General features: G+C 47.4%; 2 protein-coding genes across 5 annotated transcripts; one reads left to right on the top strand and one right to left on the bottom strand.

Moving 5' to 3' along the window:
• Positions 1-10,437: 10,437 nt before the first annotated feature.
• LOC105186916 (protein GPR107) lies at positions 10,438-18,565 on the bottom strand. 2 transcript variants are annotated; one of them, XM_025300306.1, is made up of 10 exons: positions 18,362-18,565; positions 16,797-16,937; positions 15,799-15,956; positions 15,137-15,288; positions 13,129-13,361; positions 12,890-13,023; positions 12,515-12,782; positions 12,020-12,292; positions 11,752-11,930; positions 10,438-11,637 (listed from the first exon to the last, which is right to left on the bottom strand). In XM_025300306.1, the coding sequence occupies exons 1-10, from the start codon at positions 18,548-18,550 to the stop codon at positions 11,499-11,501; spliced, it is 1,866 nt and encodes a 621-aa protein (XP_025156091.1). In that variant the 5' UTR covers positions 18,551-18,565; the 3' UTR covers positions 10,438-11,498. The 2 variants fall into 2 exon arrangements, with proteins under 2 accessions (XP_025156091.1, XP_011145733.1); XM_011147431.3 differs by lacking the exon at positions 18,362-18,565 and adding an exon at positions 18,031-18,298.
• Positions 18,566-18,597: 32 nt separating this feature from the next.
• Positions 18,598-25,043, top strand: LOC105186915 (uncharacterized). 3 transcript variants are annotated; one of them, XR_850052.3, is made up of 4 exons: positions 18,598-18,911; positions 21,300-21,565; positions 22,450-24,776; positions 24,859-25,043. XR_850052.3 is itself a non-coding variant. In XM_011147429.3 (3 exons), exons 1-3 carry the CDS (start codon positions 18,816-18,818, stop codon positions 23,507-23,509), a joined length of 1,419 nt encoding a protein of 472 aa, XP_011145731.1. In that variant the 5' UTR covers positions 18,598-18,815; the 3' UTR covers positions 23,510-25,043. The 3 variants fall into 3 exon arrangements, 2 of the variants coding, with proteins under 2 accessions (XP_011145731.1, XP_011145730.1); XM_011147429.3 differs by having other exon boundaries at positions 22,453-25,043; XM_011147428.3 differs by having other exon boundaries at positions 22,450-25,043.
• The last annotated feature ends 2,165 nt before the right edge of the window (positions 25,044-27,208 follow it).

The raw sequence follows: 27,208 nt of genomic DNA, 5'->3' as shown, positions 1-27,208 counted from the left end.
TTCACTTTGTTTCGCTTCGCTCGGTCCCACGTTCAGCGTTTATCTAAACCGTTAACATTCGGGCAAAAGGAAATCCTCGCGCGATACGATAAAATAATAAGAGACAAATCAAACGGGACGAGGAATTCGTTGAACGCGAAATACATTTAACGAAGGGTGATTAGGGAAGTTACAACGAGCGAACACGTGAAGGGAACGAGCGAGAACGACTCGTGGTTGACATCTCCGATGCGATTAACCCCATCATCGATATCGCTAATGCATTAATAATGTCACGTCGTGCACGAAGGTGTTATAACCCTCCGTCAGGCGTGTCTAATCAACCGTTATTGCTTTCCCGTCTTTTTCCAACGCATGACACCCTCGACATCGGCGGCACCGTGAATTTCTATTATACGCCCTTAACATCCGGTATCTCTCTAATTCCTTCTCTCTCTCTCTCTCTCTCTCTCTCTCTCTTTCTTTCTTTCTCTCTCCTCTCTTTGTCTCTCTGACTCGTCTCCCCGCTGCCTCCTCACCTATAAATATTGTCAGTAACGTCTATCAGAACTCGCGATACCGCGCACGATGACGCGTCCGCGCGCACCGACAGCGGGACTCGCTTTTATTCCCGTCACGTCGTAGCCAGGCAACATTTTTAATTTAAGTTCGACGCGAGAGCGGCAACGTGGAGAAAGAAAAAGGAGAAAAAAAACGAGAGATCCGCTCACCGCAGAATCGTGGCCGGATTCCGAATAGTCGTAAACGCGAAACGCGCGAATACACACGGAGGTGGCGAGCGAGGCAGGCAGGTGAAAACGAGAATAAGCGAGAAAGGCGGAGAGTAAGAGAAGGGGGGAAGAATGGCAGCGAGAGCGGGTGCAGCAAGTTGTAAGATCGACCGTTGCAGGGTGTTGCAGCGTGACGACGATTAAATCGTCTCGCAGCTGTAGTAATAATTACGCTTCGGCAGGGCATGTTTTCGCGATGAAAACGGGACATTAAAACGAGCGTCCAGCCCAACGCTTTATTAGCTTACCGGCCCGTCCGCGCTATTGTGTCTCGCTATTGTACGCGCACGCGTAAGTGCGGCGCGCGAGAGATCGGAAAGATGCGGGACGTCGCGAGCGATAACCGCGAATAGCCGACGCGAGTGGATCTCGTCCCACCAAAAAGTCTGTAAAAGTCTGCACTCGATGGCGCTCGAACGGACGTCATTGCGCGAAATGTACAAACAAAATGTATGATACTCCGTTATCTCAGCGCGCAGCGGCAAATACGACCGTTTGTTTTTGGCCGAGATTTATTTATTTGTCCGGTGCGACGGCGCATATGTCGGCTGATTTGTTTTTTGTTTTAATTCTTTTTAGTTTTCTTCCGGTAGGTTGAGGAATCGCGCGGCGGAGATATTTAGCGTTGGTGCGCGACGTAAATATGAACGCGCCATAGAAGAGGTGACGGAATCACCCCTTCCCGTCGCAGTGAGCGAAGCCATACGGCTACGCGAGTATCAACTCGCCGAACGAGGAGCGTCATGGCAGTAAATGATAAAGACAAGCTGGCCTTTAAACTCGACGAAATAGGGGCACTTGAGACCCGCGCTGACAAGGATCTCCGCTCAGCGCGAGCGCGCTCCTCGAGAAAATCCTTTCGAAACGCGCTATCGTACCGCCTGCGCCCCCGCCCTCCCCCGATTCGCAACGGGAAGCAATCTTCATTTATCACCCAAATTCCTTCATCCCTGCTCGATCGCTCGTAAAGAGCATCGATTTGCAGCGATACACACACACACACACACATATATCCGGATGATTCCGGAAGTCGCATATCCGAGAGAGTCGCTGCTACATAAAACGAGAACGTCGTCGGCCAAATAAATTACGCGGATTAAATCTCTAAACGCCGGTGATGATCTCTTACTCTTTCCGCGCCGCGGAACCTACGTCGATGCTCCGTTATTTAATTTTCCCTTCTGACTCTTGATTTTCGCTTCGATCTTAATTCCCCAAAGAGGAGAGGGAAGCACGTTCAGGGCGCAAATTATTCGCGGCGCGTGACGTTTGGGTCGGACGCGGGAAGAAGGGTCTCGTGTGTAGATCTCGCGCTGCAATTATCGTACTATCATTGACTCTATCGACCGGGCAGTTAATATCTGCGTTAGCGCACTGAAGCGAGGATTCTACATAGACCTTGGCAGGCACACGAAGGCAATTCAATTTTCCCCGGGCTCACACACACATCTATAGCCGCGAAGCTCATTTTCTCTCTCAGGTCGCATGCGACGGCGTTCGAGCGAGCTCGGCGTTCATGTCCGTTAATGTGCACCCTCGGAATTCGAACTTTGCCTTTCACGCGCGACGCTTCTTCCGCACCGTTCGTGTGAGTCGGCCACCTCCGAGATTTCGACGCGTTTGTAACAACGCCCGAGCTTTACCGTTCAAGCTGTCTGTCTGTCTGTCTGTCTGTCTGTCTGTCTGTCGATCGCTCGGTCGGCGCACTCTCCGTCTCTCTCGCATCCTGACGACACGTAGCACACGCAGCGTAAAGCGATTTCCGGCAGCTCTCAGCCGAATCTGATTTTCCGCGGCATCGATGCGCGCATCCCACTTAACCGTGCCGTGCACTCTTCGCCGCGTATCTCCTTGGAAACGGTAAATATAGCGCGGGCGCCCGGAAACACGAGATGGACTAGCGTGAATATTCTATCGGGCGTGCGACCCGCCGCCTGCGTCACGCCGCGTCACGCCGACGAGCGGCCGGGAGAGCCGTTGCGTTTTAATTCGCGTCGCCGGAGGTAATCTTTTAAATATTTCACATCGACTGGAATATTCCATCGCGGCGCATGCCGCGACCGCTTGTGTAACACGAGAACTAATTAAATTCCGCGCCGACCGCGGCCTGATCATCTCTGGTACGATTCGTACGATCTGTGAACATTCGCGACGGTACTTTATGCATTCCCGTGTCCGCGCGAATTAAGATTATCTCACTTGAAAGCGTGATAACGCGAGAGGGGCCGCGTCGGCGTTGACGAAATTCGCGCGTCGACCAGCAAAATTGTTCAAAATTCGACAATTGTCCGAGCCAAGCCGCGGCAATCTCTTTACCTGACGAGATAAGCGAGAGCACGGCCGTCCTCTACTCGTTTAAATAACTCCAATCCACTTTGACATCTTGTTCTACGTGACATCTTAGACAACATCCTTCGACTCAACGTTCAACTCTACGTTGGCGCGATACCGATGATGTTGATGACCGGCGGTAGCATGGCGTTAAGATTCGATTCAGCGTGCTCACCTCGATCATTCCAGTCCGCCAGAAGGACGAAGGGATGAAGCGCGGGCATTGACAGAAACGGACCGGACAGAACCGATCGACGACTGGCAGGGCGCGATCACAATAACAACAGCGGGCTCTTCGCCGCTCGCTAATTAACGCGATCGATCGGCCGTTACCTTCACTCATCGGTCGGAACGCAATGCTCAACACGCATCCCGCCAAATTGCCTCGCTCCGCGCACGCCGCGACATGCAAATCACTTGACGCGCGCGCGCGCGTGACCGCCTGCTCGCGTCCAGAAACGCGCGCGCGGCGCAAATCGCTTCGAGATATTCGGCAGGCCGAACATTCCAACAATAATGGTTCTATAATTACCTCGCGATGCGTAATCGGTCGCATCTCTCTCTCTCTCTCTCTCTCTCTCTCTCTCTCTCTCTCTCTTTCTCTCTCTCGCGCGCACGCACTCTCTCGCGCGATCGAATCGCGCGCGCGTACGCGCGCGCACGCTTGCTCTTTCGCTCAGGATTTTCGGAAGTGGCGAAATTATTTTCGACGCGTGGCTCTTTTTCTCTTTCTCTCACTCTCTCTCTCTCTCCCCCTCTCCCCTTCTCGCTCTCCCCCTTCCTTTCTCTTTTTTTCTCTTTCGCTCTCTGACGTTTTTTCTTTTCAATCTTCCCGGACCGGCGGGAAAGAGACGTTCGTACGTACGCTTCTTCCTGTGCGTTCGCCGTGCGAACGAGAGAGCTCCTTCGAGCGCGTCGCGGCGCCAACTGGAGAATTTTCGCGGCCTGTCGCGAGCACACGTCGGCCGCTCTCCGACGCATGCGTCGCGCTCCACGTCGGCTGAAGATTCGCGAAGAAACGCTCATGTGAACCAAGTGAAAAAGAAGAAGGTGAAATGAAAGAAAAAAAGCGCCAAGGGGATCTCCCCGGTGATATTTCACGTGAGGGGAGGGGGAAGCTCACCGCTGAAACGTCTCGCGATAACGTCGAATGCGGAAGCGGCCCGGACGATCGGAGGGGCTCGCGTGAGTTGTTGCAAGATTAAAAGATCGTACGCCCCTTTTCGGCACCGTCGACACGTGCGAGAACGCGGCAGGGGTGGCCGAAGTGCTGTGCTGGTCGTTTCTTTCGTCAGCTCTGCTCCCTTTCGCGCGTGTGTTTTCATCTCGGTGCCGAGGCGGAATTATAACGAGGATGGGCTGACGCGTTGCTTCGCCGCCGGTAACAAGATGACGCTAATCACGCTGCCGAGTGCTATAAATACTAACCCCCGTAATCTAATGCACGATGCATCTCCGCTGGTCCACTACGTCGCGCGCGCGCGCGCGCGCCGTTCTTATTCGATATTCATAGCGGAGCTATCGCGACCTGCTTCGCAGCGAGTGCTCGAGTGTGCCGCGGAGCGTCTATCCTCTGATGCATCGCGACCAGACTCGCTAAATGACACGACAGAATGATAATTGGAATTCGCGGCTCGCGAATTGGTCGGCGCAAGTCTCCGCCAACGTCGAAGATAATTTAGAATCGTGTTCTAAATTGTCAATTTTTCAATGTCTGAGGCTTCAAATTAATTTGCGATGTAATACACCATTAAGTAATAATTTAATGCGATTCATAAATTAATAATATATTTGGTCTTTCAAGATTTCGCGATACGATTCGAAACACTCGATTTCAGGATCCATTTTGATCCGCGGTATACTGTAAGAAATGATGTGTTAAATTTAACATATTTCATGTGTCTCAAATCATCCATTCTCATTTATGTGTTAATTTGACGTACAGTAAATATGTTAAAAAATAACACACATAATATGTAAAAAATTAACACAAAAATTTAACATTTGAATGCCGTCAAGAATCCAAGTTTGTGTTAAATTGACATACAATGAATGTTTCTTCAATATTTGGGAAAAGTAATGATCTATGATTTAATGAAATTAAAAATGTTAGATTCACATAATCTATGTATTAAAAATCCAATCTTCACCTAACCAGAAATGTTAACATTATACATTTAACACATGATAACTGTTACAATGAGGAAAAAGTAACACATTTTAAGTGTTGACTTCAACATATAAAATATGTCATAGCAAGAATTCATGCATTTACATATAAATTGTGTTATTTTAATACTTGGAAATGTCATTTTAACACTTGAAAATAGAATTAATCTTATTTTAACACAAGAACGTCTAGGTGACACAACAACGATATGTTAAATTAACACACGACTGTGTAAAAAATTTAACACAAATAATTTTAACGAAAGTACGAAATGTTTTTAACTGTGTATGAAAAAACTCGCAAATGCTTTCGTTCGCGCGATTATACGAACGGGGGGATCGCGAAGCTTTGAAGGAGCCGCGAATTGCGCGTCGGCACTCGTTAATCCGGCCTTTCGACAATTGTTCTCCTCGTTAGAAAATATGCGGCTCTCCGCGATGTCCGCGATGATCCGAGTTTTCGCGATATCGCGACGTTAACGGTCGGATTGATTGTGCAACGTCGTTGCGACACGCTTTGATCGTGTCGACACGACGACGGTAACTTCTACAATAGGCGGCACCAAACGACAGCGTTCGTCTGTACGATAGCCGGCCGGCTACCTGCGCGGCTAGACGTTGTTACCTAGCTGCTGGAGGATTGGGATTTACGGCTCGTAACCCAACGTCGTTACGACGCAGACTACGACAACGAGCAGGGCGTCGGCCTAGCGACACGCTCCAGTCGCGCGGAAGAGGACTCAGCTCTTGCGAGAGCGGATCCTTCGGCGATCCGTCGTCGAACTTTCCGCGTTTCGTCTCGCGTAAAAGAGTCAGTTACACACCGACGACCCCCGATTAAGTAATTCCAAGTACTTTCCTAACTCGGTCAACTAATTCTGCTCGTTCCCTCCCTAGATTATGGCTTTAAGCACGACGTAGGTGGAGAAAGTTAAGAAAGACGAGAGACGTAGCGACAGAAACAGCGACGCGTTTACGCGTCTCTTCCTCTCGCCCTTTCGCCCCTCGGCTGCCGCGCTCGTGAGTTCTCGCGAGAACGCAGTGTTCATGATTCATACCGTCCTTTTAGCCTCGGAGACTCGAGACTCACGTCGCTCGCTTCGTAGCGCGAAATTTATGCCGATGGTCTCGAAAGTGGAAGTTACTCGGGGCGGTCACGTGAAATTTGGAGAGACGTGTTGCTGCGGCGAGATACTCGTTGTTTAATTAATCGGGAATAAAAAATCAGGCTTCTTAATTTTGTCGTGAATTTAAGGTACCTCGTGAATTCCGACCGTATCCACGGCCGACATGGAAAGAAGGAAAAACAGAGGGGAAAGGGGAGAGAAAAAGAGAGAAAGAGACCGTCACGACGAGTTCGCGAGGTGCGTATCTGATCTTGGAAAGTAGGGAAGTTGATGGAGTTCGAACGGGGACCGAGCGGCTGAAAACTTGCTTCCGCACGCCGTTAACGACAATGGATCGCGGACAATGGTGAGCTTTGTGAACTTAAGCGAGCTGTGCGACTTAAGAAAAAAAATTCTTTTTTGCACTAAGCATGTGCCAAATTGTTTGTAGAAATATGTAGCGAAAGAATTTTTGTTTGTAGTAAAAAAATAAAAAAGCTACAGGAAGGGGGGGAAGAAGGGCCACCCGCAAAATTGGAGGACTGAGTTCAAACCAAGCTTGATAGAAGTCAAATCGTTTGTAGAAATATGTAGTAAAAGAATTTTCGTATGTAGTTGCTCAGAAAAAAAAGTTACAATCCCTGTAAGTAGCAGGGATAGAAACTCTAATTTCGCCCCCGGCGTGCGAGCTAATTTAAAACCGGTTCTAATCGATGCTAAAGGGTTTGTAGGAATATCTAGTGAAAGAATTTTCGTTTGTAGTTGCTCAGAAAAAAAATTACAATCCTTATAAGTAATTTCCCCCCCCCCCTGTTACTTAAGAAGGTTGTAACTCTTCTTCTGAATAACTACAAACGAAAATTTCTTCATTACATATTTCTACAAACCTTTTAGCATCGATGAGAGCCGATTTTAAGTTAGCTCACATGACAGAGTAAAAATAGCTACCCTTTTAGTACTTAGGGGTTTGTAACTTTTTTCTGAGCAACTACAAACGAAAATTCTTTCGCTACATATCTCTACAAACGATTTGGCTTCTTAGGCTTATTAAGCTTGGTTTGAGCTCAGCCCTCCAATTTTGCGGATGGCCCTTCTCCCTGCAGTTCTCCCTTCTCCCTTCTGTAGTTTTTTAATTTTTAATTTTTTATTACAAACAAAAATTCTTTCACTACCTCACATATCTCTACAATCAATTTGGCACATGTTTAGTGCAAAAAAGAATTTTCTTTTTTTAAGTCGCGAGCTAACTTCACAAAGCTGATGCGGCGTGTAAGCGACCCCGAGTGTCGTAACTTAGAAACGTCGCGCTACTCGAGCGGACGTTTGTCACGTCGCGTCGCGCGGATGCAACGGGGGCTTTTCGTGTACGCGACCCGCGACCCTCACCGAGGGTGAGCCGAGGGTCATTCTCTCCAGCCGAAACCGTGAGACGATGAAATTGCACGTTCGCCCCAGGGGGGATGGAAGAGCTCGCTTTTTTCGATATGGGGTCAACGGCGAGGGGACGAGGATCAGTCGCGGAAGGAGATTTCGTCCCCTCTGTCACGAGCTGCCATTGTGAGTCAATCGCGTCGGTGTTTTCTCCCTCTTAATAAAACGCGCGCCAGTCACGCGCGTTTTATTAAGATGACTGAGAAGAATCGCGGATCACGCGATGTCTTGCACTGACGCGCTTGAGGAATTCGTCTCGTGCCAAAACACCGAAATATAAATGTCATCGATGCAACTCGTGGCGCCCATCCGCTCGAGAGAAGGTTTACAGAAGGAGGGGGGGAGGGATTTATTCGCAAAGCTAGTTTATAAGAGGGGGGTTAAAAGTTTATAAAGTCGGTTTTCTATCTATATGAGGAAGTTCATTTAATCTAGCGCCGATAAACAGAGAGAGAGAGAGAGAGAGAGAGAGAGAGAGAGAGAGAGAGAGAGAGAGAGAGAAATTTATCTTAGCAACAATAACGTTCTTACCTCGTCGGCGACGACGACAACGATGCCTCTTACGCCCTCCATTTTACGACACCTCGTACGCCTCGGAAAGTGGAGCACTGGCGGCGGCTCTTCGATCACGATAAAGCTATGACTGTTCCGCGATTACGTCGAGAAAATTATACGTCGGCGATAATACGTCGCGCTACGCGCGGAGTCATGCGTGTGAAAGAACGATCGACGCCTCTCGCATGAGACTTGACGTTTCGCGTCGCGTCGCAGCGAATATCGCGCGGGATTTGCTCGCAAACAGCGAGCAAACGGTTACGACAGTCCAATTGCACGGGGGTAGCGAATATCGTAAAGCGCCGATCGTCGCGGACGTTTCATTTTGACGGGCCCGATACAGGGACGAAAATAAAGCGTCGTGTAAATCCGCGTCGCGCCGCGTATATTGCCTGTTCGTGGTGTCGCGCGGGTTCGCTCCGTCGGATCGTCGAAATGATCAGCTCCGCGCTTCGCGGATTCATCGTCGAACAATACGCGCGATGTGAGCCCCCGAGATTGACGGACTGCCGCCGTAAATGCCGAACTACCGATAAAGAATCCGCTATACACAATTTCCTCCGGCTCGTAGCTCGACCCGAAAAACGTCATTGCGCGCCTGTGGAGAAATTAAAAGTGTTATTGTTCGATTACAGTCACGCATTTTTTATGTTCTCTCTCGACGTTCACCGCAAACCCCTCGAAGCGATCTGTCATCTTCATCGCACGGAGAATGTGAAGACTTATCGAGAAGCGATTGACGTTAAAGTTGAGACGGGCGACGGCCCACCTTGATGACCTTAGACAAATATAATAACATTTGATCGCCGTAAAAATATCGCGAATTAGGAAAGAGAGAAAAAGAGAGCGTTCTTTTAAATGTCTACACCACCGGTCCTAGTTCCTGATTTGTCGAAAAAATGACGGGAGAAATAATTTTTTAAAAATACTTCTGACGCTATAAATATTTACAGAATCCCCTGGCGAGAAATATCTTCGCGAGAAGATAATAATCATTAGCTGCAGGCGCACACCGATAGAATACTCGCGCAGAGAAGGAAGTCAACGTCGCGAGAAGCGCGAAATACCTCCTCAGCCGCGATCGCGCGTGTCGTTACGACATCGGCATAAAAGGCGAGCGCTGTCGTCTGTAAGCGCGGCGGATTTTTCTTTCCTTCCCTCGACCGTTTACCGCGTTTTGCGCTAGCTGTGGAAACTGTACACGACGTACACCCGGCCAGCCAGCCAGCCAGTCGGTCCATCAGTCAGTCACCGGGGATCTCTCTAACTTTCGCGTCTCCGTACTCTTTACGAAGGAGAACCGACCGCGAGTCCCGTCGCGGTCTCAACGCGAAACCGCGAACGGTGTTTATAGCGGTCGTAAAAACGTACGCGTACATATACGAGCGATGAAGTATACGAGCGGGCTCGCTCTAAATCCACTTTATCGCCTCGGGCTTTTGAAACCGCGCTTCCATCGCGAAGTGTAAACCAAGAGTTGAACCGAGACGACCGACCACTCAGCGCGCTCACTCTCGCTGCGAGCGCGCGAATGGCGATTTCCCTTTGTCCAAGTTGACATTCGGTGTATCAATCTGCCGATGCTTCGTCGCCTCGACGTTCGACGAAACAAAGCGATTCTCATCTCACGTTCTCCTTCTTCTTCGCAGGCGCGAAACGTGAAAAGATTTTTCCTCCGCGCGCCGCAGCGTCGACTACAGCCGTCATCGAGATGTCTCTCACGTAACCAAGGGTCAAGCAGACACGTGGAGTGTTGGGGACGGCGAGGAGGTGGATGGGTGAAAAGTAAGATGCTGCAGAGGGACATTAGGGGCTATTCAGTAAGTCTTATGAAGCTTCGCTTAACGACGAGAAAATCGGCTGGGGAGATTCCCCATCGTTAGCTTGAAACTTCGCGTGTCTTCTTGCGAGATCAACCCGGACTTGCTGGCTCGGCAAATTATTGCTCGAAATTTCCACATCGGACTGCTGATGCCTCTATCGACGATGTCTCGACGTTCCTTCTGCCTTCCCTTTTTTATTTTAATCATACGCAAGAATGAGTGGAGAAGAAATGAGTACACATATGCGGCAGGTTTTCATAAAAATATCCGCTTTATTCATTCAACTTGGCTCCCTCTTCGCGTCCCATTCGGTGTATATACGCACGCATATAGTTAATGATAATAACAGGTATAACAGTGACGACAACGTGTGTACAATAGTAATAATAATGGTAATGTTGACCTTAGCACGAAATAATATCGCGCGGTATCGCGCGCGATAGTGAAAGAGGACACATATCGTTAGATAAAGTTCACCTTGCACCGCTTGGTCCGGTACAGCCAGCCGCTTCCCCTACGCTTCCCCTACGAGTAAGATTACGAGATGCGATACAAAATAAAAGAAAGTAGACAAAAGGAGAAAAGAAGAATATACCTCGAATGAGTTGTTCAACAAAATGAGATTCGCGTACATTCGAGGAGACTGAGTGAGCGCGTGTCATGGGAGAAGAAAACGCAATGGAAATGTTTCTCTAAATGCCTACGGAAAAACCGACTACGAAAGGGCACGTCGAAAATCGACGCGCTCGCTCACATTGGAATCGTGACATCGTGGAGCGCTAAGTACGCTAGATAAACTCTAAGTTCGCTCTATCGGATATAAATGTCTCACTAAAAAGAACGTCGCGCTAACGTCGGATTGAACGGTGGACGATGGCTCGCGCGGAAACGGAAGAGGTTCGAAAAAGAGAGAGATATTCGAAATCGAAAAGAAAAGATGCGCGACGATTCGATGATGCGAGGTCGATCCTCGTCATCATCCTCGTCGTCGCCGAACAATAGAGAATGGTTTCTGTCCTGTTAAACACGGATATAAATATAAATGTTTAGCCCAGCCTCGATTGTCGGTTGCGTACGCACGCGTTTGCAAACCGGGCTGGCCGTTTCTGCTTGCCCTTTCCGCGAAAACTCGGTGTTTCGAGACGCGCGATTATCAAGGTTTTCTGCGCTCGTTTCGGCGGTCGTTTGCCCGCTTCAATCCGCAGTGTAGCTTCGAACATCCGTAAGAAGACCCGGGCGCGCATTCGTCGTGTGACGAGTATCTCAGGTCGACCACGCGTGTACGTGTGTGATCGGGCCCGTCGCAAGCGCGATTAGGAGGAATCCGTCTTCTGATAGAGAATGATGTGCCGCTCCTCCGCTGTGGACGGCACTTTCCCGCTTAAAGGTCTCACCGCCCTCGGCACTTTGCTCACTTTACTGAAGTCCTTGGTGAGTCCGTTACCGGAAACGCTGGAAGAGGAACCGATGCGTCAGTGTTACCGTATGTAATCCTATTTCTTTTGGATACGATTAAAGCTTAGGGGTGACTCGAAAGCAGCAAGCACGAATCAGATCGATACGTACACGACGTCCATCCTGTCGTCGTCGTCGTCGTCGTCCAGCCGCACTTCATCGCTCGGCACTGTAAAATATGGATTCGTAGAGGCTGGTCGGAACTTGTATCCTGTCAGAACGAAGAACACGTAGGTCGCCATCTCGCGGAACGTTTCGTCCAGCCACTGATACTCAAACCTCACGGTGATCTGCGGGCAGTTAGCTCGTGAAAACGTGCGATTCGCGATCGTGTCGCGCAAGACTCGTCGAGGCACGATTTATTATGAGAGACACGTACCTTCAGTAGGTACATGATAATTCTGGTGAAATATATGTAGCAAACTATCATAATGTAGAAATGCTTGAACAGCTTGAGCTTGCGCAAAGTAATGGCCGCCTTGTCGCTCGTGCGGGCGGCCTCCTCCAGGTGCTTGATGCTCCACACCACCGGGAATATAATCGCGCCGCAACAAAGCAGATCGACGAGTATGAAAATGTCCCGCCAAGTCTGGTGCTCGAGATTGCCCACTTCGCTCTCTTCGATTATTATCTCGGCCACGTTCGCCAATACCTGAGGAAAAAAACAGAGAATGTTTTCGCACTGTCGAAATCATCGTATTTGTTTTCGATCTTATAGATAGGATGTTGGCCGAAACGACGTTAGAGAGGCCCGCTTTGCCGAAATTTTTACTTATTTTAGTATTAACTTATTTTAGTGTCAAATCCAAATAAGATCGAAGTAGAATAATTTCTTTCCGCTTGAAATAGCCAATTGAACACCTGCGACGCGTACTTGCAACGGTATGACGAGCATGAAGAACTTCTTCTCCTTGTCCGAGAGAATATGTTTTATAAAGGTCCATCCGGTGCCAACGAGCACCATGGTGATGAAGAGAACGGCGCCTTTCAGTAAATGAGAGATGTAGTATAAAATCGCCCATGCTTCAACGTGCTCGCCCTTGGTCTGGATGAAGTGGTAGTTTATACCGTGGAACAACAACGACAGGGACTTCAGGTACACCAAGACCGCCATTAAATAGTGGATCCTGAACACCGAGCGCCTGTGGGGGGTGGGGGGGGGGAGGGAGGAGAAAGAGCCAAGGCATAAATGATTGCGCTTCTATTCTCACCGTCACGTCGTTACACGCCGAGATTACCGCTTCCTTACTTGCTCTTGGCCAGAATAAACACCCAAAAGCAGCCCGACAGGAAGAAGAGGAGCGCCATCGTGAAGTACAACGCCGGCAGGGGCATCTCGCCCGCGCTGAGGAAGTTGTCGTTATTAATCTCCGCTATTTGCATCTACCACAGGAGAAATTCGTCCGTTTAGCGCGACGTTCTCACGCGTGCGCGCGCGCGCGTAGCCCCTAAATAAATCCTATCGATCGCCGCCGGCTAATCTCTCACCGTGAAGTCCACCGACAGCGGAGCCTCGTAATTGTAATTCAGGCAATTGTGAAAGTAAAGATTGTACAGGCCCTCCTCCTCCTCGTTAGCCACGTACATGACGAAGCTCGTGTTGTACGACTTCCTGCCGTTCGCGTGGTTGTTGACCATCATCGGCAGTTTCAGGCGGCAGCACGTGTTGCTCTTCGACCCGCCGCCGTTCGCATCATCGCCACTGATGGGCTTCGCGAGCTCTGCGCAAAAATTTTCTCTTGAGATCGCTGAAAAGATGAACGAAGGGTGGAGGATAACTCGGAATTCCGCGCGAAGAACAACTATATCCCGTTTCATCATCGTGGCCGAAACGTCGAGACGGTGGCGAGAATTTTTGTCCGACGACGCGCCAGCTTCCTCGGCTTCCTCGCCGAGGGGGGTTGACACCGATGTCCGGCGACGGACATACCGCGCGAAAAGACACTTACCTAACCGCACCTTTTCAAAATACCTGAGTTTCGCGTTATTTATAAGATCGGGGACGAGTCGCGGTAATTATAGCGTTCCTCATCTCTCTTTCTCTCGTTTGCTACGTTCGATCGGCGATGTCGCTTCAAGACCATCCGCGCGCGCGCGCGCGCGTCTGTCCGTCCGTCCGTCCGTCCGTCGCGTGCTTGTCATCGATCATCGTTTAAAAGCGTCCGCGCACGACGAACGCGCGAACTCGCGCCGCAAGTGCGCTTCTCGCGCGAGCTTATCAGCCATCGTGTCGTGCGGCGCTTTTCTTCGGGCGCGCACAGGGGAGTTGGCCTCTTCGATCAGCAGTCGGCGTAATCGCGCAACGTGAGAAATTCACGGTGAAAGGATCGCTTTACATTCGCGTTAGCGACCTACTTGACGAAGGCAGCCGCGCTCGTTAGCTCGTTAGCAGCGTCGCGCATGTTGGCGTCGTCAACATGCTGAACCGATCTTACGTGTCCTATCTGGTTTCATGTATCGTTGCTGGTAATTCACATTATTGCGTTATTGTACCTGTCAAATAACAGATACATCTCGCGCGCGCGCACACGTAATATATTCGCAAGGGTACATTTTATAATTGTACTTCATTTTCGAGAGTAAATTTCAACGTCGGTCATACAATACGCAACAGTGGTGACATTGTTACGGAAAATTTCGCGAGTACGACATGATAACAACGATGCGTGCGTGTTGAAGTTCACAAATAGAAAATGAAATTGTCAGCAGGATAAAAATTGACGATAATTGGCAGGCGAGCAACGAGTCGAGCGGTCGCGCCGGTCCCAGGAGGATCATCGGCCAAGTCTCCTCCAGCTCGCACCTGTTCTATCTGTTGCAGTTGTATTACATCTCTAATATTAGGCGTTGGAAGTGTCGAAAATATCTGGCGTATGCCGTGTGACGGTTTATTTTCGATATAGTCGAGCGGGGATATACGCATCGCTGATAACATTTACCAGAAGCCGTGTCCTATCCGCGGGATTTCGGTGCATCGCTCTATTCATAGCAATAGCGAACGCTGCTCTCTCTCTCTCTCTCTCTCTCTCTTTCTTTCTTTCTCTGTTTCTCCCCCCCCCCTCTCTCTCTCTCTCTCTCTCTCTCTCTTCTCGTCTCTTCCTCTCCCGCGAATCGGAATTTTTCGAAGAGGTCGCACGGCTCGGATCGATTGCGCAACGAAGCTGAGTGATACATCACGTCGCGCGCGGCCTATCTCATCGGCTAATTAACTCGCCTTTGCGAGCACATGCCAAATGTTGCACGCCCGAAGTTCACGCCCGTGAACGCGCCGCCCGATGCTGCGCGAATTGTGCAACATTGCGCATTTAAGTATAAACTCGCGCGTGCATACGTTGCGCGACGCGATGCGGGTGCGCGACATTGAGGAAATTCCGCGCGCTCGTGAATCCCGATATTCCTTCGCGATATTCACGCCCGCCGATTTATAACTCTTCGTGCATTCCACCGCGATGAATAAAAATACGTTGGCGCGCGCGCTCGCCCGCGCGAAACTCACCGTGCGACGTGTTGCGCTTCCTTCGCGGGAAGAGCGCGGTGTCGCTGAGTCGCGCCGGTAACGAGTCCCTCTTCGTACGGAATATCAGTATTCTGCTGGAATCTTTGTAAATGTGCGTAGTACGCACGTTGCGACTGCAGTTCACGTGCATCCTGCGACAGAAGTTGTTCGCGAATTAGTCCTAGACCCCCTCTCCCCCCCTTTCTCTCTCTCTCTCTCTCTCTCTCTCTCTCTCTCTCTCTCTCTCTCTTCTCTCTCTCTCTCTCTCTCTCTCTCTCTCTCTCTCTCTCTCATTTTCCGTCGTACTTTAAATGTCGTTGGTCTTTCTTTTTACTTTTTCTCTCCGCTTATTCTCCAAATTTGTTCGAACGAAATTCCAATCGAAAGGTAAAGCAGCGACGAGTCGAACCATTCGAATTGCAGTAATTTTTCTCTCGATGGAGTGAATCCTCTCTGAATGGTTCGGTGAATATTCTTGCCCGAAAGTGAAACGTCAATTTGACATGTACATCCTCGTTATCGGGACGAAATTATCTCAACCGGTTGAATCGTTTATTCGTATCGATGACGAGAATATATTTTTGCGGTATTGATCGGTAATTATTTCCAGTCGCGTTTTCGAGCGCGACTGCACTCTGAGATACTTCGAAGAATAAGCTTACACCAAATTCTTCAAATCCATCGTAAAATATATGATCGAGCTGTCGTCCCTCGGCTCCGTCCTCGGGGTCGTGGCGTTTTGCAGCAAACATCTCTCCAGATGATTGTAGATGTACGGATTGATCGCGTCGATGAGCGTTCGGTCGAGGCTGAATCCGAACTGCAATGAAAATGTCGAAACGCCTTTCTCACTAGATGCTCGAGAGAGCAAATTTCAACGAGTTTTTTAATCGTCCACTCCGGATCCGCAGTAATAGATCCAGGGTAATAGATTCCGGTCGGTTGCGGCGATGAAAATTCAGGTGCTCTTCCGCGAAAGGAAACAGTCCGCGCGCGAGAGAGAGAGAGAGAAAGAGAAAGACGCGGTCGCAGACGAGGCGACTGTAAATATGACACAATAAGAACAATGGGTGCTCTCAAGTGCCAGATGTAATCTACGGTTGACGGTGTGAACGAGTCATTCACACGAGTTTAACAGTTTCTATGATGCACAACGGGTGAACGCGCGCGCGTATTTATAAACCCGGGTGGCTCTCGGCGCTTTAGCGCGCGCGAGTGTCGAGGTGCAGGCGGCAGAAACAGGTGTCCGTAGGCTGCGGGGCAGCGACAGAGCGACGTGTGCATCGCGACGTGACATGCAACGTTGTGCGTAACTAGAGCTTAATTGATAACGGACTGTGCGACAGAACGAGCGAACAAGCGAGCTTTGAAATTCGACGCGTCCGACGTCCCTTGTATTTTTTTGGCATCGTCGTTTCCACGAGACGCGGCAGAAAATTACGATAGAAGAGAATCTCCTTCGCGGATTCATTCGTACGATCGACGCGAAAACCGCGGCGTTCGATACGCGGAATTCGATGATGTGACTCAGGCACCCTTAGAACCGATGGATTGAGTCTCGGAGATTGAGTAGTCGGATTTTTCAAGGGAATTTCTCGTGATTTCAAAATACGAATACGTTCACTGAAGTGAACGGATTCGTATTCCGGCGGAGACTCACCACAGCCTTGTCCGTCGTTTCCGACGTTAGCTTCTTATCGGGGTCTACCGACTGGAACTGGAAGTTCGTGAGATTTACGATGAGAATGCCGCCCTTGTAGAAGCCGAACGTAGTGAGGGCGATGTACGGTCGGTTATCTTTCTGAAATGCAAACATCGGATTTAACCTACGCCGTAAAGCCGCGCGCGTTGCCTTCTACACTGCGGGTGAAGGAGGAGGAGCGAAGGGTGAGGAGGGACGTGGGAGAGAAGCAAGGCACCGTTGCTCGCTGAACAATTTGCTCCGAGATCTACGGATTATGTGCGTCCTTCGGCTTTCACTTCGCACGGTCACGTCTGCGAAATGTTACGGCGCGTTGCTCCGCCGGATCGGTCGTGCGGATCGACCTGTACCAGTTTAACGATACGAGCACAACCGACCCGATAACGCCCATCGCGATTATTATTACGTAGGAATGATTTCGCGTCGACTTCGGAAAGAGAGCAAATCTCTTTCTCTCTTCCCCTCCTCTCTCTCTCTCTCTCTTTCTCTCTCTCTCCTCCCTCTCCTCTCTCTCTCTCTCCTCCCTCTCCTCTCTCTCTCTCTCCTCCCTCTCCTCTCTCTCTCTCTCTCTCTCTCTCTCTCTCCTTCTACCGTTACGTTGCAATCGTGATGATTCAATAAAATCCACTCTTGCGCAGCGACGGGTAACAACGATGAACTCTGAAGCGATCAGGAGAGACATTGCTATTGATATTTCGCGCCACACACCGCTCCTCGCAAGTCCCACGGGACGCGTGTGTGGAATTGCGAGCGTCCTTCGCTGTTCATTCCGCGGACTTGTTCCGCTTGTCATGCTGTGCGTGGTCGATCGTCGACGCCTTCGAAACGGCACGAACGGACGAACGAACGTACTCTTTCTTTCTCTCTCTCTCTCTCTCTCTCTCTCTCTCTCTCTCTCTCTCTCTCTCTCTCTCTCTCTCTCTCTCTCTCTCTCTCTCTCTCTCTCTCCCTCTCTCTCCGTCGTCCGTCACTTTCTCGCTCGTCGCTCTCTCCGTCCATCGGATCGCGATTGATCGGCTCGCGACTTTTCAACAGTTGCCATATATACTTAATGTACCGACGGATTAATTAATCGCGCGCTCGGAGCGGCGAGAGGGGTGGGTGCAGGGAGGAGCGGAGGGTTAGAATCGCGCGACGTGCGAAGGGTCGGATCGAAGTGCGAGTGTCCGTCCCGTGAGCGACTACCACCGACCCGTATGTCCAGCTTGTGGATCCTCGCGCTCGCTGCGGCCACCATCAGCAGCAGAAGCAGCAGGCAACGCGCCAACGCGATCGCGTTCGGCTGCATTTTCGGCTGCTCGCACTCCGGCCGCCTTTTCGCTCCGGCTTTCTCGCCGATCACATATCACCACCAACTAGCGGCTCTGTCTCGCGCGCGCGCATACACACCACCTTCACAAGTCCAACCACCTTCGTCCTCGCTCGTCGATACGCGAGCAGGAACTGAGCCGCCAGCAGGCGCCAGGACGCCGGAAGCGTCGGAACACCGCGAACGCGAACCGTGTGTACCAGTGTGTACTCACCGCGCGACGAACGCGGGGAACGCGCGAAACGGACCGAGAACCCGTGGACTTCCCGTGTACGTAGGTTGCGCCTTCTGACGAGAGGCTCGAAGACAAGATGCGAGGCTCAGCTGGATATCGATCATATCGTCTTTCCGTTAGCCGAACTCGTGAAGACTGGAAAGTTTCATGGATGAGTTCGTTATTCATTAATGATACTTTACAATGTTCATGAGTTCACATTAGGGGAAAAGATACACGATCGGGACTCTGTATTCCTCTCCTATAGGCGCGTCGTCTTCATCCAGTTTCCTCCAATATGGATCAAGCTAGATTAATAAGCGCATGACGCGATAATTTTTTTTCCGATATCATTCCCGTGGTCTCTCGTGAGGCGCTCGGTCTGCGTGTACGAGTCTGCGGCCAGACCACACCGGGTCGTGTTGTGAACCTTATCGCCCGTGTCGTTGTGACGATGTCGCGCGAAATTCCATCTCAGTGCAATGGGCTCCCGACTTGGGATCTGCTCGAGTCTCCTCAAGAATCCTACCGACCGCGCGACAAGTCTCGGGTACGTTTCACTGCGTGGAGAAAATGTCTCGTTGACAGCAACGTGCTCCAACCATGGCCGGGTGTCTTCAGGGCCGGCCACGTGTTCTCGGCGCACTTGCCTCGTGCGCATTCGGAGCCGCGCGTTTCTGCACCTTCTGCACTCGAAAACGGTTGTATTAATGCATTTAGGAGGAGGGGGGGTTGCGAGTGCAAATAGTGTAGCTGAGCATCAGATCAACTAAGGAACCCATATGTTTTTCTGGAAGTCGGTAAAGAAAAATCGATTGGGTGAAAATGATTTTGAGATGTCTTGGTAGCTCTTGTGAATAGGCGAGTTTTGGCGATCCTTTGGCACATGTACCAAAGTATATCAAACTGTACCAGGGATGTGTTTGGTACTGTGTGGTAGAGGCGTTTTTATATAACTTTGGTTGATACCATGCTATACCTTGCTCGAGAGCAGGATAGTTTTTCAAAGTCTCTGATACGTAGCAAATGCGCGCCAAATATAATGTCTATTAGGTTGGAGTTACTTTTTAACTGTTTGGAAGTCGCGCGTAAATAGCAAAGAACCATATCATTGGTTGCGTTCCGATATTCATTGCCAATTCTGTGGTATAGCACTGAAATTCTATAGTATACGTGACACAAACTATATATTTTCAGTACTGAATTTCGGGACGCAGTCATTTTTGTGTTCGCAGTACACTGGAAAGCCAAACAGTTTCGACAGTTTTTTTTTTTCTAGTGAAATGAGTAACCCATATAATTGTAAATTTGAGAATAACTTGTACGAGAGAGAGAGAGGGGGGGGGGAGAGACCCGCGATCTTTTGTGTTTGTACGTATACCAAAGGATCGCCAAAAATCGCCGATAAATATATAGAAAAGGGTATATCTCACCGATTTTTTTCATTTTGAAATATGTTATAAAGGATGAAATTCTGAATGACTTTTTCTGATACAACTATATGGGGGTCGCTTATAGTTTCCGAGATATTTGACTTTAAAGTTTTGGAATTTTGATGTTAAATTCCATTCATATCATAAGCTGACGTTATTTACAGTACAATGCGAACAGTTAATCCAAACATAGTATATACATAGAAATATAGGAAACAGTACATATAAGCAGGAGGGGAAAATCCTAACCTAACCTAACTTATTGCATCTTTATATATTGTTGGGCGATGTTGAAAAGATTTCCTTAAAAGCCACCTAATTACATGCAGATATTATAATAAATTAAGATATTATAATAAATTAATTGAGCTAGGTGATAAAATATATAAAGATGCAATAAGTTAGGTTAGGTTAGGATTTGTTTGGGGAGGGGTGCGGGGGAGGGCCGGAGCCACTCTCCCGCTTATATGTACTATTTCCTATAAAGTGAATGAAAACTGCTTTTCTACTTTAAATATACCTCAACGTGCAATTATAATACTTTAAAGTCAAATATCTCAGAAACTATAAGCGACCCCCATATAATTGTATTAGGAAAAGTCACTCAGAATTTCATCCTTTATAATATATTTCAAAATGAAAAAAAGGTGTACCCTTTTCTATATATTTTCCAAATCGCCTAATATTGAGAAAATAGTTTGAGGAAATGGCTCGATGCAATTTTCCGTGAGAACACGAACAATCAATTAGCGCATCGAAGAAACGAAAAAGTGTGATGAGAGAAATGATTTGCAACGTTGAGACTTTATCGAACACGCGAAATGCGACTATTAGTTTGTCCTTTTTCGAAGAACCTCCTGAACTGGTGCACATTGGTGCAATAAGTTAGAGTGAACAAAATCGACTTGTCTCACTCTAATTTATTGCACCAGTGTGCACTACATAATTCAGCAAGCACTTCGAAGGAAGAGAACAAACCTATGTCGCAGTACGATGAACGTTTAGTAAGTTGCACCGACGAGAAACCTGGCGGCTCGTCTCAGTCGATGTTTTAGTTGTATCTTTAAATCAAAGAGGGCTGAGAAAGCACGCGTCGCTCGTGTTCCATCTATGGTCTGTTCTTTTCAGCTGCACTGCGGAACTAGTGCAATAAGTTAGAATGAGACAACTATATTTTTTCTCACTTTAACTTATTGCACCAGTTTAGTGGTGCAGCTAAAAAGAACAGACCACTAGTCCCGACTCGATTGCTCGCGCGTTGATCCCGCTTACACGTTCGACACATCTTGCTCCAGCCAGCGAAGATTTCTTAGTCAAGATCACGCATACATCACGCGGTATGAGTAGAGAAACATCAGGTAAATCGCGCCTGTGTGAACGAATTTATCTGAAACGCACGCTCCGTTTCGCAGGACAAAGCTGGCGAGCGTAGCGCAAATGTCGAATGTAGTTTCCTCGTTGCAGCTTGAAGGTTATGTGACAGATCGCTTTATTTTTTTTCTCAGGAGGCCCCTCTGCTCTTATTTGATAAGACAGACTTTCAGCACTTCGCTCGGATCACCTACGACTTACCTGACGATATTCAGTTGAAAGCATCGGTTAACGACTTTCGCGTTAACGATAAAAACTGTCACTACGACTGGTCCAATTGGTACGGACATATCAACACAAGTGTATCCGCGGAATTATATCCACAGGCAAAACTGGCCAAGACAAACCAGCGGCAACTGTTCCGCAAGGATATGTCCGAAGAAAGCGCCGATCCCTTTAGGTATTATTCGACTCGTTAGATCTGTTCGCACGTTACCACGGATTGCGGTGGTAAATTAACGTCGCTGTTGGCTCTATACGGTAAATGTTCATTCTCTCTTGTTGGGTTATTCTTGACGTTACATGTAATTAATGAAGAATTGCTCGGAGGATCATTTGCATTTACATACGTAGGCAGTCTGAAAAGTTCTCGACTTGACATATACATGTCGTTAGAAACTGTCAAACTATAAATGTATTGGAAAGTGGCATCCCTGATATAAACCCATGTAAAATTTCATTCGATTTGTCAAGTCATTCGAGTAGTAGCATCAGTTGAAAAAACTTTGTGCAAGATGGGTGCCGCATTTACTAACAATTGACTAAAAACGCATTTGAATGCGTATTTCTCAAGCGTGTTTGGATCGTTTTAAGCAAAATAAAAGGGATTTCGAGCGTCGTTTCATAACTGTTGATGAAACTTGGATCCTTCACTATACACCAGAGCGAAAAGAACCTTCCGGAATCATACTTTAATGATGATATTGAATTATTGGAAAAACGTTGGAATAAATATATTGAAGTTTCAGGAAATTATATTGAAAAATAAAACATATTTCACGGCAAAAGAAATTTTCTTTCATTGTTAGGCCGAGAACTTTTCAGACTGCCCTCGTATAATACAGAATGAAAATCCTCGGACGAGTATGCTCAGGAGGAAAATTATTTCTTCGAACTTCGGGTAGAAATGCAAAGGGTTAACAGGGACAAGATAAAAAATTTACTTTGATCATTCAACGGATGAACGTTCCGATCTTGAGCATCCGATAGGCTAATGCGCGCGGTTAATGGCCAAAGAACACTAAAACGTCTTCAGATGTCGCTAACCAAGTGTTTCCTTGTCAGCAGCGAAACGATCGAACGGAACATTGCGGAATACTTAGAGAAAGAAGTGTGTTTCGATGATAACGATGAAATACCGGTCTACAACGACTCGGCGAACCACATGGAAGTGGAGGAGTCCCACTTTGTAGAAAAGGATATCGTGCAGGAGGATCCCGTGGCAGATTCCCCAGAGAAAGATTCTTCAGAGGAAGATGCCACAGATGAGGAGGTACTGGAGATACTGGACAGGCAGCCAAAGAGCTATGAGCAAGTGAAGGAGGGTCTTCGATCACTTGTTCCGAAACGTCCGACGACAATGAGGGTCAACTCCGGCCACTACGCGGGCTTTAAACTGCTCTTCTCTCTGGTAGTTTCATTATGCGTAATCCTCATTTCTTTCATGGCTCGGGAACAGAGTTATCAGCACAGTACCCTTTTCGCAAACGTCACGGTCGAGCTGAAGAAACGAGTGTACGGTCAGGACCGAGCCATGCAAGCTGTGGGGGATTACCTTCGGCTGGACGAGCCCACTTTGAAGATAATCGCTCTCGTGGGCGGCACAGGCGTCGGCAAATCTTACACGGTCTCGATCGTAGAGAGTAATTTCCCGAAATACTCTGTCCGCCGATATTTCTCGCCGATCAGCATGACCATGAACAACGTCAGCTTTTCGTTCTTGTACCCGAAACTAATTGTCTTAGAGAATCTGAAAGAGCACGACTTGCCGGACGTTGTGAATTTCTTGAAGACGCGCGAGCAAGTGGACGTCAATCAGTACATCACCGTGTTGGCTGTGTTCAACGTCGAGCACATGGACAACGATTCAATACGTACGATAGATCTCGATCGGAGCACGGAGGCGATAAGGAATTCCTTCGCCGGCGAAAATCTCGACGTCAAAGTCATCGTTTACGAGCCTTTGAGTGAAGATGTTCTCGAGAAGTGCATCGCCGACGCGGCGCGTGATAGCAAAGTGACGCTTTCCAACGGAGATGTTGAGTTCCTCAAGAAACACTTGGCGATTAATAACGCTGGTTGCAAAGGAGCCTACAGGAAGGTTCAGGTTATCGGTAGAAAATAAAAGGGATGATCTTGGGCGCGAGTCGTTTGAAGGCGCGAAAATATTAAAATATTATATATTAAAGAACGACTACGACTGACGCGAGAATACTTTTTTCACAACGTCGCGAAAATATCCATATATATGTAACTTTTATCGTTCACACATATTGTTATTCTTTTTTCAACATATTCCGACGACATTGAGACTACGAATAGTTCCTATCGCGAGCGAGCGCGTATATGATCTCCTCCAGGGCGCGTGAATGATCTCCTCTTCGAGGCATGTTTCCGCACGCCCATTTGATCAGTTCGCCGCTCGGATTTGCTGATTTCTGATTCGAGGAATAATTTCCCGATAATTAACGTCGCGAGAATGGGACGTGCCAGCGGCCGCTGATTCAATTTCGCGGTGAAAGCACAGAACTCTCGCACACGTAAGTGTCACGGTATGTTAGTAAGAAGCGCGCAATGAAATTTCTACGCGCGTCGCATCGCTTCCGGATCATCGCAGGGCGGACGTGCCTCTCGGTACGATTCTCCGCAGGAGATAATGATCACGGGGTGCGTTCGGCGCGTATCCGGCGAAACCCGGTAATCGGCGTGATGCGATCACGCGCGGTTAGACGAAGTCGACGTTGATTGGGACTCCTGGATTAGGAAATGTAACATTCAGAAAAGCTAGGAAAACTCTGTCCTCATCCACCTGTGCAATCGTGCTTGGAACCGATGGCGACGATGCGAGTGACTGCGGTGCGTTGCGTTGCGTGTGGTTAGCTTCATAATGACACGTGATCGAAGCGTAAGCGTTACAACCGTCGTGTTACGTTGTTATCCGGCGATCGTTCTTACGCAAGGAAGAAGAACCGTTCAATCGTGTAGTTTTTTATCTTCCCTCTTCGTAATAATCACAATAAGTGATTGGAACGAATAAGTTTAACTTGCGAAGTCCACCTTTCGGAGATCGGACGAGCGAGCAGTCGAGAGAATTATATTATATTTTTAAGATATACGACGTATATTCACATATATTTTCTACATGCATATGTGTATTCTTCATACACACATGTATTTAAAAATAGGTATTTAAAAATATTTGAGACGTGAAAATATAATTCTTTAATCGTGGATCGGCGAAAGTGGACTCAAGAAGCGAAAGATGTGAAATCGGTTAAGCGACGCATTGACTGATCATCTGATTGTTATAGATCTAAAGAAGATCCAAGTGCCAAAAATGCGATTAACTCAAAGTTAATGTTTTGTTCGTACTCGAAGTGCCGTGAACATTGGTAAATAGCGTACAATCTTGTTGAGTATATGCAGATCATATGTGGGTTTCTATTTATTTTTTATTTTTTTTTCTAATTCTAGGTTAAATTTCTGCGTGATATAACGAGCTTCCGAGTTCCGATTTCTTGAAAACCACGTTGCTCAATTTTGCTCTTTCTTTAAGTTGTAAGTGATACATCGTAATTAACGGAACAAAGACGCCCTACCTATAGTTTTATATATTCGTAAATCTTTTCAATAAAATTTTTTTTATATTGAGACGTAAATTTTCCGGCGACTTATTTCACGACAATGCTTACTTCTATTCAAGCAGAAGCGCTCGCATCTTCTGCGATCGTATTTAAACGATGAGCGCGAACATGACTCGAGTATTTTGCAGCTCAATTTTGCGGTGGTATTCACGAATCCGTTTCTAGAAAGCGGGATTTCCTCCATTGCGCGAATGTCGTCTGTATTTTATATCCATGTTAATCTGTTCGTAATCCCTTCAATCAGCGTTATGCGATATCTTCTCGTGGCGTAATATAAAGACAGATCAATTAGTGTTGAAACGTCAACCCGGTGCGCGTATACTCACTGTTACGCGCTTCGAGGATAAAAAATATCGCTTATTTGCCTATTACGTGCGCAAATGATGCAACCGGTCAGAAGTTACGTCTCGTCCTGTAACGCTCAAAGACCCCACGCATTACACCGCGCACTTCCAATTTCTATCCGTTATTCCGCTTCCTCGATTGTCCCGTCGGCAAACAGAGAAAGTCCGCGTATTCCCGAAAACGATCGCTTTATCGTGGCGATATCTCTAGTCTCTTCCGTAAAAAGAAAAAGGGAGCTTGGAGGCGAGCTCTCTTTCTCTCAGTCGCTCTGCAGGAGACTTTTACCCGACGATTCTATTTTTTCGACGACGATTCTTTTTAACTACTCTCATTAAGGTTACGATGATACGGACATCCTGCATGTTTTGCAACTCTTGGCGCTGCGCGAAGCTGCGAATCTTAGCGATTATTTTCAGCTTGGTTACACCCGAGTGTCAGCTTACATCCGTTTTGACGACACATCGAATAATCTCTCCTTTGGTTCAAGGATACCTCCGGTGGCGTCGACTTTACGGTTAGTATCGACATAACAATATACCCTTCTGCGTCTATTGATACTTTTTACTCAAAATTCTAATAAACGACATGTTTTTTTGTTAATCTCCGTAGGCAATACGTGAGCGAATAACTCTTCCGTCTCGTACAAACGTAAAGCTGTCGAAATCATGGCTGATATGAAATATCTGAAATATCTTGAAAAAAGGCTGTTTCACACCTTGAAACTGCGAGCTGAAAATTGCATATTCTTTATCTGTATCAAGGCTATAATGTATTGCCAGTTCACTAAAATCGGAAGAGGAGGGTCACTTCCGCAATTTTCTTTGTTAATATCAGTCTCGTATGCGATTGAATCGGACGATGTGCGCCTCCTTAAGCATCGTCGTTCGCGTCGATGTCCGCTGTCGGCGCGAGAATCGCTCGCTTGATACTTATTTGCCCGCTAAACCAATTAAAAAGTGCGGACATAAAATTTCCTTTACCGATCGCGACCGAGACGATAACGAATATTGCCAGAATAACTCGACGAATCGGGAACTTATGTAAGGCGAAACAACGTACTGCTCTTGAAATGACATTTTTGAACGAATTCTAAGACAATTTTTCCTCTTGCAAAATGTTAGCCGAAACTCAGTTTTCAAATTATAAAGATAAGTAGCCTATTACAGGTTAACTTCGTGAAATATGTGCTTTTAGCAGATAACATTTATCCAACAGAGTAACGTTGTGTAATACACAAATCTTTTGATAGCTATTACATTTTCCACAAAGATGATGCAAAACAGCAACAAATTCTTTCTTTATAATGCCGTAACAAAAATATATTATATAGTTGAACAAAAAACAAATAAGCAAAGAAATATGAGAAAAATATTGATATTGAGAAAAATGTTAAACATAGCGATGTACACATATAAACTTGCAGTCATGTCATGAACCAATGCACTATTGTATTGAATACACTGAACGCACTGAACTACTCACGCTTCTATACTATTGCTTATCAGATCTTAAAATAATATAATCTTATAATCAGAGCTTATAATCGCTTGTAACATAATGTTATATATCCCTCCACATCATGTTTATTCATGATTTATGTTCTACAAGCGTAGCCAACACCATATTTTCCTGCAATCTAAACACACTTCATTATAAATCTTCAATATAGCCTGTTGTTCAGCTTTCATAGACCTGTTAAATCATATAAAAAAGTGACGATAAAAAAAGTGGAAATAAGATAAGACAGAAATAAAGACGACGACGACGACGACGAATCGTCACATCAGGTTTCAAAGTTGATGATATACATGTATGAATATTTATCTTGGATATTT

This window comes from Harpegnathos saltator, unplaced genomic scaffold (assembly GCF_003227715.2).
Source record: "Harpegnathos saltator strain DR-91 unplaced genomic scaffold, Hsal_v8.6 scaffold351, whole genome shotgun sequence".
Taxonomy (NCBI): Eukaryota; Metazoa; Arthropoda; class Insecta; order Hymenoptera; family Formicidae; genus Harpegnathos; species Harpegnathos saltator.
This window is presented reverse-complemented; position numbering and strand designations above follow the sequence as displayed.

What these genes read in the sequence shown, in the direction of transcription:
- LOC105186916 (XM_025300306.1), bottom strand. Translation starts at nt 18,550, where the DNA reads ATGAATAACGAACTCATCCATGAAACTTTCCAGTCTTCACGAGTTCGG. An exon ending in AAACGACGGACAAGGCTGTG is followed by an intron (nt 15,957 to 16,796) that starts GTGAGTCTCCGC and finishes TTTTCATTGCAG; the next exon opens with TTCGGATTCAGCCTCGACCG. An exon ending in GACGACAGGATGGACGTCGT is followed by an intron (nt 11,638 to 11,751) that starts GTACGTATCGAT and finishes TTCCTCTTCCAG; the next exon opens with CGTTTCCGGTAACGGACTCA.
- LOC105186915 (XM_011147428.3), top strand. Translation starts at nt 18,816, where the DNA reads ATGTCGCGCGAAATTCCATCTCAGTGCAATGGGCTCCCGACTTGGGAT. An exon ending in GACCGCGCGACAAGTCTCGG is followed by an intron (nt 18,912 to 21,299) that starts GTACGTTTCACT and finishes TTTTTTTCTCAG; the next exon opens with GAGGCCCCTCTGCTCTTATT. An exon ending in GAAAGCGCCGATCCCTTTAG is followed by an intron (nt 21,566 to 22,449) that starts GTATTATTCGAC and finishes TTTCCTTGTCAG; the next exon opens with CAGCGAAACGATCGAACGGA.